General features: G+C 43.7%; 1 protein-coding gene across 1 annotated transcript in view; it reads left to right on the top strand.

Annotated features, from left to right (window-relative positions):
- Positions 1–8,136, top strand: part of NPFFR1 (neuropeptide FF receptor 1) — a 34,358-nt gene extending 26,222 nt beyond the window's left edge. Inside the window, exons 3-4 of the mRNA XM_032232222.1 lie at positions 4,211–4,310; positions 7,245–8,136. Coding sequence (XP_032088113.1) covers positions 4,211–4,310; positions 7,245–8,136 — 992 coding nt within the window. The remainder of the gene's footprint in view (positions 1–4,210; positions 4,311–7,244) is intronic.
- Positions 8,137–13,686: the final 5,550 nt, after the last annotated feature.

Here is a 13,686-nt window from a genome sequence, read left to right as displayed (position 1 = left end):
CTGCCCCCCCAACGTTTGTGTGCATATCCTGCATGCACCCCGCCACCCATGCATGCGTGGCAGAGACCCAAAAATCAGCTATTTGGTGGGAGCGTGCATACACGATGGAGTTGAACTGGGGTGATGGCTTGCGTGCCTGCAGAGAGGGTTCCACGTGTCACCTGTGGCATGCGTGCCATAGGTTCGCCATCATGGCACTAAAACCGATGTCAGCCTCTGCTTTGCTTGCTTGCTATTGGCTACCATAGAAACGGGGAGGGTGGGGGCATGGTATTTGGGACAGGAATTGTATGGTACTGGAGGAGATATGTAAAGGGGAGTTTTGTTCTCACCATCTTCTGCGCATGCTGATGGTTGATGTCAGTCGTGCCTCCATCAGTAACTAAGAAAGAAAACTCCCAACTCCATTGTTCATGGAATTAAAGTTACTTTTACTGGTTATGTAAAGATAGCAGTGAAAGAAAAGCAAGATCTGAGCCAAAAAGGCGCGAACAAGTACATATCAATGTACTTGTCTATTACCCAGCCTCCTCCCTCCAATTACCCCATCCCAGTGTCCAGTCTGCAGCTCCCTAAGGTGTCATGTGGAGTGCATCTTCAAAAGGCCTCATCAGGTTGGTATGTGAGAAAGTTGGTCTTGACCAGGTCTAAACATCGGCCATCAGCAAGCACAGAAGATGGTGAGAACAAAACTCCCCTTTACATATCTCCTCCAGTACCATACAATTCCCGTCCCAAATACCATGCCCCCACCCTCCCCGTTTCTATGGCAGCCGATAGCAAGCAAGTGAAGCAGAGGCTGACAATAACAAACATTCAAAATCTGGCATTGAAGTTAAACTTCCAACATCCTTGTTTGACAGCAGTACAATTTTATTTGAATGAAATAAATGATAGCCCTCCTCTGCAAAGCCCCTTTCATCTTTTCATTAAGACGAAAGGTCCATTTGGCACAATGTTTTGCTGGACCTCCTGCTGTGGAGAAATTGAATTGAATTGAATATTCTTTATTGGCCAAGTGTGATTGGGCACACAAGGAATTTGTCTCTCATGCTGAAGCTCTCGGTGTACATATAAATAACAAAGATACCATAGATACCAATAGGTTATCTAGATACCAATAGAAGGTAATAGGAAAGATGAAAAGGATGATAGCAATACAGTCCAGGAGTGGGTTGCTGCCGGCATTGCTGCTGGTTTGGTGTGCGGACAATTTTGCGTGTGTGCCTGCACATTTGATCATAAATGCAATAAAAATTGCTCTGCGCATACGCAGAAGCAAAAAATAAGATGGTGCCGCCTATGGCATTGCCGGGGAACCAGTTCGAGTGTGTGGCAGGTTCCAGCGACCCAGACTACCAAACTACTACTGGTTCGGCCGAAACGGGCCAAAACGGTAGGAACCCACCACTGATACAGTCCTACTACATGGTAAGTGTACTTAGGCAAACACAATGTTGTGGGCATTATGTGTTTGGAAGAGTGCTGGCATGGGGAGAAAAACTGTGTCTGGTTCTTTTGGCATAAAATGCCCTATAGTCGTGATGGTGAACCTATGGCACACATGCTGGAGGTGGCACAGAGCCCTCTCTGTGGGCATGTGCACTGTCGCCAGCTACATTTCTGGATTCCATTGTGCACATGTGCACTGGACAGCTGGTCCGCCGTGCTTGTGCATCAGCCAGCTGGTCTTCGTGCAAAGACCAGCTGGCCGACGCATATGTGTGAACCAGAACCTGGAAGAGAGTAGCTGGTTGGTGCACATGCGCTCTGGACCACCTGGCTGGCGTGCATGTGTGTGACTGATCTAGAAGAACAGCTGGCCGCAGAAGAGAGCTGATCGCCATGCACATGCGCACCCGCCAGCTGCTCTCTTTCGGGTTCTGGTGTTCCGGCGCCCGCTCCAGTTTCAGTACTCAGTGCCGAAAAGGTTAACCCTCACTGCCCTATAGATCACTGCCCTATAGCAATGTCCCGAGGGGAGGAGCTGAACTACTTTATGTCCAGGATTTGAGGGGTCTGTAGATATTTTCAAAAATGTTTTGGAGGATAGTAAGTTAGTATCATCTACTGTTATTGGCTAATCATCTTACTTTCATTCTATGTATTTATATGTTTCTGTTATATGTATTATTTTATAGTGTTGGCTGACAAGAATCTATAGCTGATGTACAAAAGTGTACAGCAGTGCAAACAAGTAAATCAGAGAAATTTTATGGATTTTTTTCCCCAACTGTGTTTTGGATGATTTTATTCTATTAAACTCGGAATTCAACCTACTATTTCAGAGGGAATCATGGTATTTACTATTTTTACTCATTATTATTGTCTTAAATAAAAAATATCTCCCAAATTCATACATTTTGGGCCTTATCCCTTGGACTCCACCATTTGTACGACTGGACATCTTAGATATGAGCATGCTCAGACCCAGTTGAAGCAATGGATTTCAATCGTGGCACGACAAAACCGCGCTCCACTAAAGCGCGCCCGATTAAACTGCGTCGCTGACGTCATCAGCAGGGCGACAACAGCAACCGCGGAGAAAAAAGGGCGCTTTAAATAGCGCTTTGAAAGCAAGCCGATTCAAGTTAAGGTAAGGGTTAGGTTTAGGGTTAGGTTTAGGGTTAGGTTAAGGGTTAGAATTAGGTTTAGCGTTAGGTTAAGGGTTAGGTTTAGGGTTAGGTTTAGGGTTAGGGTTAGGTTAAGGGTTAGGTTTAGGATTAGGTTTAGGATTAGGTTTAGGGGGGTTAGGTTTAGGTTTAGGGGTTAATTTTAGCTTTAGCGTTTACAGCGTGCTTTTTTCGTCGCGCTGTGATGACGTCAGCTACGCGGTTTCGTCGAGCGCGCTTTAGTCGAACGCGGTTTTGTGGTGGAACCGATTTCAATATATCTAAAAGTCCATTCGGAGCAATCAATCAAAATATACTTACAGTCTTCTCTAAGACCATACATCATAAGAGACGAGCATGCAACGTCTATAAAAAAAAATCTTGAAACTGTGAAAAAATCCTAACACAATTTTTAAATTGTTTATGTCTCATTTCATAATCCTAGCATCCACATAAATAGATATTCTCCAGGACAACCTATCCCTAATCTTATTTTTCAGGTCTTCCAAACGTGCCCCCATTATCTCTGTAACTAATTCCATCTTCCTTGCTGTTAGTTGTCCTCTTCTTCTGTTTCCTTCCATCTTTATCAGCAATCAAGCCTTTTCCACAGGTGGATATTTGCATAATATCATGCAGGGTGGGCTGCTGGGGGTTCGCAGGGGTTCGAGAAAACCTCTAGCTAAAATTCTGTGCAGTGCGGAGAACCCCCATTTCCCACTCCTGGCTGGCCCCATGGATGCAGGTAAGTGCAGGGTGCACTCGGAGGCTCAGGGAGGGCAAAAATCTGACCTACTGGAAGTTCGGAAAGACCACAAACGTGCCTGTTTCCAGCCTCCAGAGGGCCTCTGGAACCTGGGGAGGCTGTTTTCACCCTTCCGGAGGATCGAGGAAAGCCTCTGGAACCCGGGGAGGGCAAAAACACACACATACCCGGCTATGGTGCAGGAGGCCAACTAGGCCAAGCCCATCATGGCAACGCCCACCCAGCAACCAGGCAGAGAACCCCTTGCTAAAAATTTTGAAGCCCACCCCTGATATTATGTTCAAAGGAGGATAATTTGAATCTGGTCATTTGTGCTTCAAATGAGAGTTTAGTGTTGATGTGTTCAATGATCCCCTTGCTGGCTGGTTGGTTGGTTGGTTGGTTGGTTGGTTGGTTGTCGACAGTATTCTCAGAAGTCTTCACCAAGCCCCCTTAAAACAATTAGCCGCTGACAAATTAATAGCACGAGGAAGGAACTAGAGAGATTGTGATCACAGGTTTGATTACAATAAATCAGGGGCGTCGAACTCAAGACCCAGGGGTCGTATCCGGCCCACAAGGTGCTTAGATCTATCCCACGGAGCTTCTGCCAGCAAAAATGAAGCTTGGAAGCCCATTTTCGGGAACTCGGGAGCCCATTTTCGCTGGCAGAGTGCTTGGGCCTACAGGCAGGCCTGACACAAGTGATGTCGAGCTGGCCATGCACACCCTAGCCCGCGGTCAAAGGTGTCCCTCTTTACCAATCTGAAAATCTGGTCACCTAGTCCTTCTTTTCATCAAACTAAACATACTCAGTTCCTGCAAACATTCTTACGTTCTGCTTATCTTCCAGGCTGGCCATTTGATACTTTTATGTGTAAGATGAGTGGGTTGGTCCAAGGCATGTCGGTCTCGGCTTCTGTGTTTACCCTGGTGGCCATTGCAGTAGAGAGGTAAGCTTGACTCACTAATTTTCTATTCTTTCCCTTCAGTCTGAAAATGAAACTACAAAGTCACCTGACATTCTAATGATCTGAAATTTCTTCTCTTAGTTGACCTTTTTCTTCAAGCTTCTGTTCTCCCTACTTGCTCCAAAAAATCCCCACTTTGCTGCCTGAAACAAAGAAGAGAATAGTCTCTTAATTCCAACAAGCTGGGATAATGCTTTTAAAAAATGATTACCTAATATTAAGCATTATTTATGTATCTCTTCTTATAATTGTACTTTCTATTAAAGTGAACTCTGGATTCTAGCCCTTATGAACCTCTCTTTATTGATGACTTTTGTAAAAATCTCTCTCTCTCTCTCTCTCTCCTCTACTCCCCCTCTCTCTCCTACATCTACAGCTATCTACCGTGTTTCCCCAAAAATAAGACAAGGTCCTTATTATCAGGGGAGGGCTTATGGTTTTGGGTTTGCCACAAAATATGGCTTGGGCCTTATTATCAGGGGAGGGCTTATGGTTTTGGGTTTGCCAGGCAGTTGCTCCCTTGCGAGCGGGCCCCCGAAGAGCCGGACACAGCCTCGGGGGCGAAGCAACCATGAGGTGACCACGCTCATGAACAGCCGCCCGGCAAACCCCTTCTCCAGCCGGGCAGAGTGCCATTCACTGACTTAGGGGGTATTCCTAAGGCGCCAAGCCACGTGGCGCTCTGCCCGCTCCCCAGCTCCCGCGGCTTGGAACATTCGGGATACCTCCTAGGTCAGTGCATGGAGCTCTGCCCGGCTGGAGAGGGTGGTTGCGCGAGCACCTGTTCTGCCCACAGCTCGCATACTTCCCAGCCTCACCATGGCATGGCCCAGCTTTCCCTGCAGGGCCAGGGCACTGCCACCACTTTCGCCGCCACCACGCTTCAAGCGTAACTTCTTCTCCGGCTTCCAAACTGCGGAACTCGGCTTCCAATTCTTCCAGCAATGTCCACTCTAGGACTGCACTCTATGGTTGTGGGCCGATAGAGCTGGGGGCAGAACAGGCGCTCACGCAACCACCCTCTCCAGCCGGGCAGAGCTCCATGCACTGACCTAGGGGGTATCCTGAATGTGCCAAGCCGCGGGAGCTGAGGGGTGGGCAGAGTGCCATGTGGCTTGGCGCCTTACGGATACCCCTAGCTCAGTGAATGGCACTATGCCCAGATGGAGAGGGGGTTTGCCGGGCGGCTGCTCGTGAGCGTGGTCACCTCATGGCTGCTTCACTCCTGAGGCTGTGCCCAGCTCTTTGGGAGCCCGCTTGCAAGGGAGCAGCTGCCTGGCAACTCCCCCCTCTGGCCAGGCAGAACGTCACTCCTCAACCTAGCGGTATCCCAAAGGCGGCAAGCAACGTGAGCGCCTTTCTCCCCCCACTGCTCCAGCAGCTTGGCACCTTCGGGATACTGCTAGGTCAGTGAGTGGTGCTCTGCCCGGATGGAGGGGGGGTTGTCCAGGGGGATTATTTTCAGGGGAGCTTATATTTTTGCCCACGCGAAAAATGTGGCAAGGCCTTAGTTACAGGACAGGTTGTATTTTCAGGGAATCTATCATCTATCTATCTATCTATCTATCTATCTATCTATCTATCTATCTATCTATCTATCATCTATCTATCATCTATGTATCTATCATCTATCATCTTATCATCTATCTATCATCTATCTATCTGCTACTTCTACCTCTATCTATCTATCTATCTATCTATCTATCTATCTATCTATCTATCTATCTATCTATCTATCATCTATCATCTATCTATCATCTATCATCTATCATCTATGTATCTATCATCTATCATCTTATCATCTATCTATCATCTATCTATCTGCTACCTCTACCTCTACCTATCTATCTACCTACCTACCTACCTACCTATCTATCTATCATCTATCTATCATCTATCATCTATCATCTATCATCTATCATCTATCATCTATGTATCTATCATCTATCATATCATCTATCTGCTACCTCTACCTCTACCTCTACCCCCCCTCTCTCTCTCTTCCTACCTACCTACCTACCTACCTACCTATCGATCACATCTACAGCTATCTATCTATCTAGTATCTATCATCTATCTATCATTTATCTATCATTTATCTATCTATCGTCTATCTATCATCTATAAATCATCTATCAATCTAGTTATTCTTATAAAATTTATATTATGAATTTATGTTAATATATAGGATGAACCTCCTAGGTGGTGAGATGTTAATATATAAATATATAAATTTAAAATCAGGAAGATATTGTCAGTATTTTTTCTGACAAATTTTATTATATGATTAATTTTTTATATTGGGATTATCCAATCACAGTAATTCCTGCAAGGTAGGTTGGGTTGAGTAATAAAAATTGATGGTTTGCAGCAGAAGAATAATTTGAGCCCAGGTCTCTCTAAATCTTTTGGTGCTTTTTTTTTCCTTTCCTTAACGCACTATTCTTTGCCAATGAGTGCTTGTTATCAAGTTGTAATAAATATTCCTTTTTAATAATGTTGGTTGATTGCATGTTATAATTAACACGCCAGGCAGAGATCTAAAGATTCCCAAGAGATGGGAAAACTCTTCCCAATAGATGGTTGAGTACCGTAGATATTACAGCAAACCTTGGTGGTGCGCTGGTTAGAGTGCAGTACTGCAGGCTACTTCGCTGACTGCAATTTGGCAGTTCGAATCTCACTAGGCTCAAGGTTGATTCAGCCTTCCATCCTTCCAAAGTCTGTAAAATGAGGACCCAGATTGTTGGAGGCAATATACTGACTCTGTAAAACCCCTTAGAGAGGGCTGTAAAGCACCGTAAAGCAGTATATAAGTCTAAGTGCAATTGCAGTGCAAGTGCAAACCGCAAAAGAAAGCTTGTTTCAAACAGCGGTTCCGATATTTGAGCCGACCGCTTCTTCTTTTTCTTCCAGGTTCCGCTGCATTGTGTATCCTTTCAGACAAAAACTAACCCTACAAGTAGCTCTGATCATCATCATCATCATCTGGGCCTTAGCCTTCATCATTATGTGCCCCTCCGCAGTTACCTTGACTGTCACCCGAGATGAAAACCACTTCATGCTGGATGCTTATAATAACTCCTACCCTTTTTACTCCTGCTGGGAGGCCTGGCCAAACCCCCAAATGCGCAAGATCTACACCACTGTCCTCTTCTCGCACATTTATCTTGGCCCTCTCATCGCCATTGTGATCATGTATGCGCGGATCGCCTTCAAGCTCTTCAAGTCCTCCGCACCTGTAAGAGGCTCCCAGTCGGAGGACAGTGAGGGAAGAAGGATCTCCAAGAGGAAAATAAAAGTGATCAATATGCTGATTATTGTGGCGTTGTTCTTCAGTCTCTCTTGGCTGCCCCTTTGGATTTTAATGCTGCTGACCGATTATGGGAACCTGAACTACCATCAGCTCAGCCTCATCACGGTTTATTTTTTCCCATTTGCCCACTGGCTGGCTTTCTTTAACAGCAGCATCAATCCAATCATCTATGGGTACTTCAATGAAAACTTCCGGAGAGGATTCCAAGCTGCTTTCAACATCCACTTTTGCTCGGCAGAAAAGGAACACCAAGAAACGTACTCTGATCGCAATCACGGCAGGCCTCTTTTTAGAGCACGCAATCGGATATTCGTCGAAGTTCAAGGCTCTGATTCGGTGCAGCCCTCCGATTCTGGAGAAAGCAGTGTTTTGAAAGCAGGCTTGTTCCTTACCAAAAATGGGCAGGCAGTTCACCGCGGGCTGAAGGTGGAGGATTTGGACAGTAAAAGTTGCTCTCCCAAAACCGTTAGCATCCCTGCTTGGGACATCTGAGCGCGTTTCAAACTTCTTTGAAATGACGAGTTGAGTTTACTAGATGCGAGATATTTTCAGAATACAGTGGTATCTCTGTACTCATCGTTAAGTGGTTCTGGGAAGCGCAATGAGTACCAAAAATGATGAATGCCAAACAATTTTTGCATAAGGAATAATACAGTGTGTCATAAGGCAGACATGTTCTAGCTTGTGTATTATGTACCAAACAAATGATGAGTATCGGGGGGAAATGTTTTTCCCCCCAAAATACATTGTATCAAATTGGATGAGTTTCAAAGCAGTTGAGTACCAAGATACCACTGTGTGTTCATAGTCGTTTCAGAAACATGGTTTATGCAAACTATGAAGATCAAATGCTTTACCATTGTTGATACTAAGGAAAAGATGTAAGGTGGTGGGAGATAACCTCATCTTCGAATCCCCACCTTTGGTTACATGATATGGGACGGATGAATGCTTCTAATGTGTTTCAGTCTGCCATAGCATATTTCCCCTTCCCTGCCTCTGTTTAAAGGAACATCTGGTGTAGTTGGAGGAGGGTTATGTATGGTGAGTATACATTGATAATGCAAATACCTCATCCAATGGATTCCACTGGCTGTGCTACTTCAAATGCAAATAATAAACTTTGCATCATACTCCTAAAGAGACGTAAGTCATTTTCTTGTTGCTCAAAATCAGCCCGGCAATAATTCCAATAATTTTTCTGAGACTACACCAGGGGTTTAGTGGTTAAGGCAACAAGGTTAGAAACCAGGAGGCTGTGAGTTCTAGTGCCTAGGCACAAAGTCAGCCGGGTCACCTTGGGCCATTCACTCTTTGTCAGCGCTAGGAAGAAGCCAATGGCAAGCCATCTCTGGAACCTTGCCAAGAAAATGACAGGTACTAGTCCAGGCAGTCTCCAGCAGTCGAGTTCTAGTCCAGGAAGTCCCCAGGAGTCCAGTTCTAGTCCTGGCAGCCCCCAGGAGTCCAGTTCTAGTCCAGACAGCCTCCAGGAGTCCAGTTCTAGTCCTGGCAGCCCCCAGGAGTCCAGTTCTAGTCCTGGCAGCCCCCAGGAGTCCAGTTCTAGTCCAGACAGCCTCCAGGAGTCCAGTTCTAGTCCTGGCAGCCCCCAGGAGTCCAGTTCTAGTCCAGACAGCCTCCAGGAGTCCAGTTCTAGTCCAGGCAACCTCCAGGAGTCCAGTTCTAGTCCAGGCAGTCCCCAGGAGTCAACAACAACTGAAAGGTATCACCACAACAACAGTACCATGGGTGCTTCTAAATCAGGGTTCCAAATCATTTGAAACCAGGCCTTGCAAGCAGTGGGTGGGAGCACGTGTGCACACACAGCTCCACTTGCATAAACAGTGGGGAAGTGCATGCAAGTGCAAAGCTCCCTTTATGTGAAAGGCATGTATGCGCACCCGCCACTTGCTCAAAGGGAGCTGCGCCTGCGGCTTGCCTGCCACTTGCCCAGAACCATCCCCTCTCGCCACCTCCGTCACCAACACCGGTCTGCAAAGCTGGAAAGTTTGGGAACGGCTGTTCTAAATGATAGCTTCATATTATGCAATTGTACGACCTGGCTCATGGAATCAATCCCACTCTGGGAATGAATTGAGGCCCTGGTAAACAAAGGAGATCTAAAGTAAAATTCAGCTTGGGGACAGATGGTCTTACAGAAAATGTGCTATGCAATAGCTAAGACTTGACACCAACTTGAAGGTGCATAATCAGTCCTTGTCATAATAGGCTGGAAGACACTGAGGTCTGGCACTGCTGCTGGTAGACAACCCTGAAGTTGATTAAGTCAGTGATTTGATAATACCGTAGGATAAAGTGACCAGACGTCCAGATTTCAGCGGGACAGTCACGCTTTATAACAATTTGTCCGGGGTCCCGGGGCGTTTTTAAAAAGTCCCGATTTTCTGGCTTCATGTTGAAAGCCCAGTGGATTTGCTTAAGAAATCCTAACCGGGGCAAGACAAAAGACACTCTGTCTAACCTCTCTCTCTGTCTCAGTACTTTCATTGAAGATATTAAAACGTTAAAGCAGCAAAACAGACCCCCCCGCCCCTTTTACTCAGTTTTATAAGAAAAAATGACCCATTACCATAGAGCTGCAGGAAATACTTGGCTAGAGAGGGAAGCGATTGTTACTTCCTGGATTTTCCAGAGGGGAGGGACACAGAGGTTGGAGGTCGGCTCGTGTGGGAAAAAATGGTGGCTCCTCATTTTTCTTTGAAAAATATTTCCCTGGGACTATTTAACCATTTTAATTTGCTCAGTTCTTTGTATTAACATCTACATCATTCTGGATTGACCTAGATTAGATTGGATTGTTCCTGCCTACTGGTAAGTGAGCTGGGTTTTTTCTTTTTATTTTTTAATGTATTTTTAAATAATATTTTATTTATTGTGCTTAGGATTTATTAAAATAGTTTTATTCTGTGTGGATTTAAGTTAAGAACTCCCTGTTATTAAGCTTTCCTCAATTAATCTCTGAGTAGATTCCCACCAACTTCAAGATCCCAAGGGCACATCTTGGAAGCTACAACTTTGCTTAGTTTATAGATGATGCCTTTCCTTAAATATGAAAATAAATATATTTATTGTTAAATAAAAAATAAATAATATAAAACAGTAATTACAAAAACAGGAGCAACTGTTATGAAAATTATTATTAAAAATAAAGAATAAAAATGGAGTTATTAAGTATATTAATTGCAGCAACCACAATACAATACCTCGGTCCTTCTTTTCATTAAACTAGACATACCCAAGACATACCCAATTCCAAGGAATTAAAAGACGCTTGCTCCTGGGGAGGAAAGCTATGGCAAATCTAGATAGCATCCTAAAAAGCAGAGACATCACCCTGCCAACACAAGGGCGTCTAGTCAAGGCTGTAGTTTTCCCATTTGCAATGGATGGCTGAGAAGGTTGGACCAGAAGGAAGGCTGAGTACCAAAGAATTGAGGCCTTTGAACTCTGGTGCTGGAGGAGACTCCTGCATTGAGTCCCTTGGACTGCAAGGCTATCCAACTGGTCAGTCCTAGAGGAGATCAACCCTGACTGCTCTTTAGAAGGCCGGATCCTGAAGAGGAAACTCAAAGACTTTGGCCACCTAATGAGAAGGAAGGACTCCCTGGAGAAAGCCTCATGCTGGGAATGACGGAGGGCAAAAGAAGAAGGAGATGGCAGAGAAGGAGGTGGCTGGAGGGAGTCACTGAAGCAGTTGGCGTGAGCTTCAATGGACTGGATGGTAGAGGACAGGAAGGCATGGAGGAACGTGGTCCATGGGGTCGCGATGGGTCGGACACCATTTGCAACTAAAAACAACAATCCAATTCCAGCAACCTTTCTTTAAATGTTATAGCCTCCTATTTTTCCTAATCTTCTTTGTCGCTCTTCTCTGCACTGAGCCTCAACATCTGATCACCAGGGGGTTGAGAGTTTATTGGGTTTTGTAATGAAGTTTTACTTCAGTAAATTGCCCAGAGTCATCATGAGTGAGTTGGGCGGCCATATCAATTTTCTTAATAAATAAATAAAATGTTTAAAAGAAGCAATGAATCAAGGAGAGAAGTAACCTAGAACTAAGGAGAAACTTCCTAACAGTGAGGACAACCAGGGGAACAGCTTGCCACCAGAGGTTGTAGGTGCTCCATCACTAAGGTGACCAGATTTTCAGTAAAGAGGGACACCTTTGACTGGGGGTGGGGGGGGCTTGATTAAAAATTTTATATGGAGCAACAAAAATAGTATTGTAATATTTTTTTTATTTCAACATAACTACAATTTACAAATATAAATTGTAACTGTTGCCAAACATCAAAATTTTGATCACGTGACCATGAGGATGCTGCAACGGTCGCTAAGTGTGAAAATTGTCGCTAAGTGTGAAAAATGGTCATCAGTCACTCACTTTTTTCAATGCCATTGTAACTTTGGTCATTAAGCCCCTTATACCACCTTTCTTGCCACAGTTCTTAAGTGAATAACTGCAGCTGGTATTTTGTATTTTGGATAGAATCTTTTTTTAAATTTGTCTAAGACAATTTAAAAAAAGATTCTATCCAAAATAAATTGAAGTGAAACCATTTTTAAAAATTCTATGCACAATACTTTGAAATATATTGTGCATAGAATTTTTAAAAATAGTTTAACTTCAATTTATTCTGTGTGGAATAGTTTGAAATGTTTTACTTCAATTTATTCTGTGTGGATTCTTTTTTTAAACTGTCTTAGACTATTTTAAAAAAGATTGTATCCAAAATACAAAATACCAGCTGCAGTTATTCACTTAAGAACTGTGGCAAGAAAGGTGGTATAGTGACCAAAGTTACAATGGCATTGAAAAAAGTGACTGATGATCATTTTTCACACTTAGCGACCATTTTCACACTTAGCGACCGTTGCAGCATCCTCATGGTCACGTGATCAAAATTTTGATGTTTGGCAACAGATTCGTATTTATGATGGTTTCAGTGTCCTGGGCTCATTTTAATTGCCTTTTGTGACCTTTTGACAAAGTCAAATGGGGAAACCAGATTCACTTATGCTACTAACTTATCAGCTGCAGTTATTCACTTAAGAACTGTGGCAAGAAAGGTGGTATAGTGAGAAATGCTAGAAAACTAATTTCTGACAGTATACAATAATATAAGCAGAAGCCAATATTGATTCATATTGATTCATATACTCCTTCAAAGAAATCCCATTAGAGGTTTAAATTTAAGAACTAATATTAATTTCAAATAAGAAGCTAAACAAAGATGATGAGAATCATTAGTCAAATCAATACAATTATAAGATAGTAAGACGTAATAACAAATTCTAACTAATCAGAAGCAGTGCCATTATGGCCAATTTAAAAAATAGGTGTTTTATAACCTGGTTGTTAAAAGAAGCTCAAACTTTAACCCTTGAGCTTCTTTTAACTAGAACACAAGTCCCCGTGTGATTTAATTCATAAACCATTATATCTCAAGATGTCTAAACTTCAACTCCCAGAATTCCCTTGACCACATGCTAGCATATGAATTCTGGGAGTTAAAGTTCAAACCTTAAATGTCCTGAGATTGAGCAATGCTGTTATAAGCGAAGAAACATACCTATCTTGCGGGTATGATTCTGGCCATAATAATTTACTATTTTGTTGCAAGGAAGGAAAGATACAATCAGATCCAGCAGTAAGTGTCCATGGAGATACTCAGTCATGGTTGTCCGAAAGGTGCTTTTTTCAAGAGGCAACTGGACTTTTTGTTTTTTCTTTGAAGACGTTTCGCTCCTCATCCAAGAAGCTTCTTCAGTTCTGGCTAACTCGGAACTGTTGACTGAGTAGTCAGAACTGAAGAAGCTCCTTAGATGAGAAGCAAAACATCTTCAAAGAAAAACAAATCCAGTTGCTTCTTGAAAAAAAAAACCACTTTCGGGACATCCCCGAGTAACTATCTCTTCAAAATATATCACACAATATTTAATAATAAATGCTGGATGATAATTGCCCCACTTCCCCCGTCCGCATGTTGAAATCGGACCAAAGGATGAGCTCAGCTTTCCAAA

The sequence above is a fragment of the Thamnophis elegans genome, chromosome 15 (genome assembly GCF_009769535.1).
Source record: "Thamnophis elegans isolate rThaEle1 chromosome 15, rThaEle1.pri, whole genome shotgun sequence".
Lineage (NCBI taxonomy): Eukaryota > Metazoa > Chordata > Lepidosauria > Squamata > Colubridae > Thamnophis > Thamnophis elegans.
The sequence above is the reverse complement of the archived record's forward strand: the minus strand, read 5'-3'. Positions and strand labels throughout refer to the sequence as shown.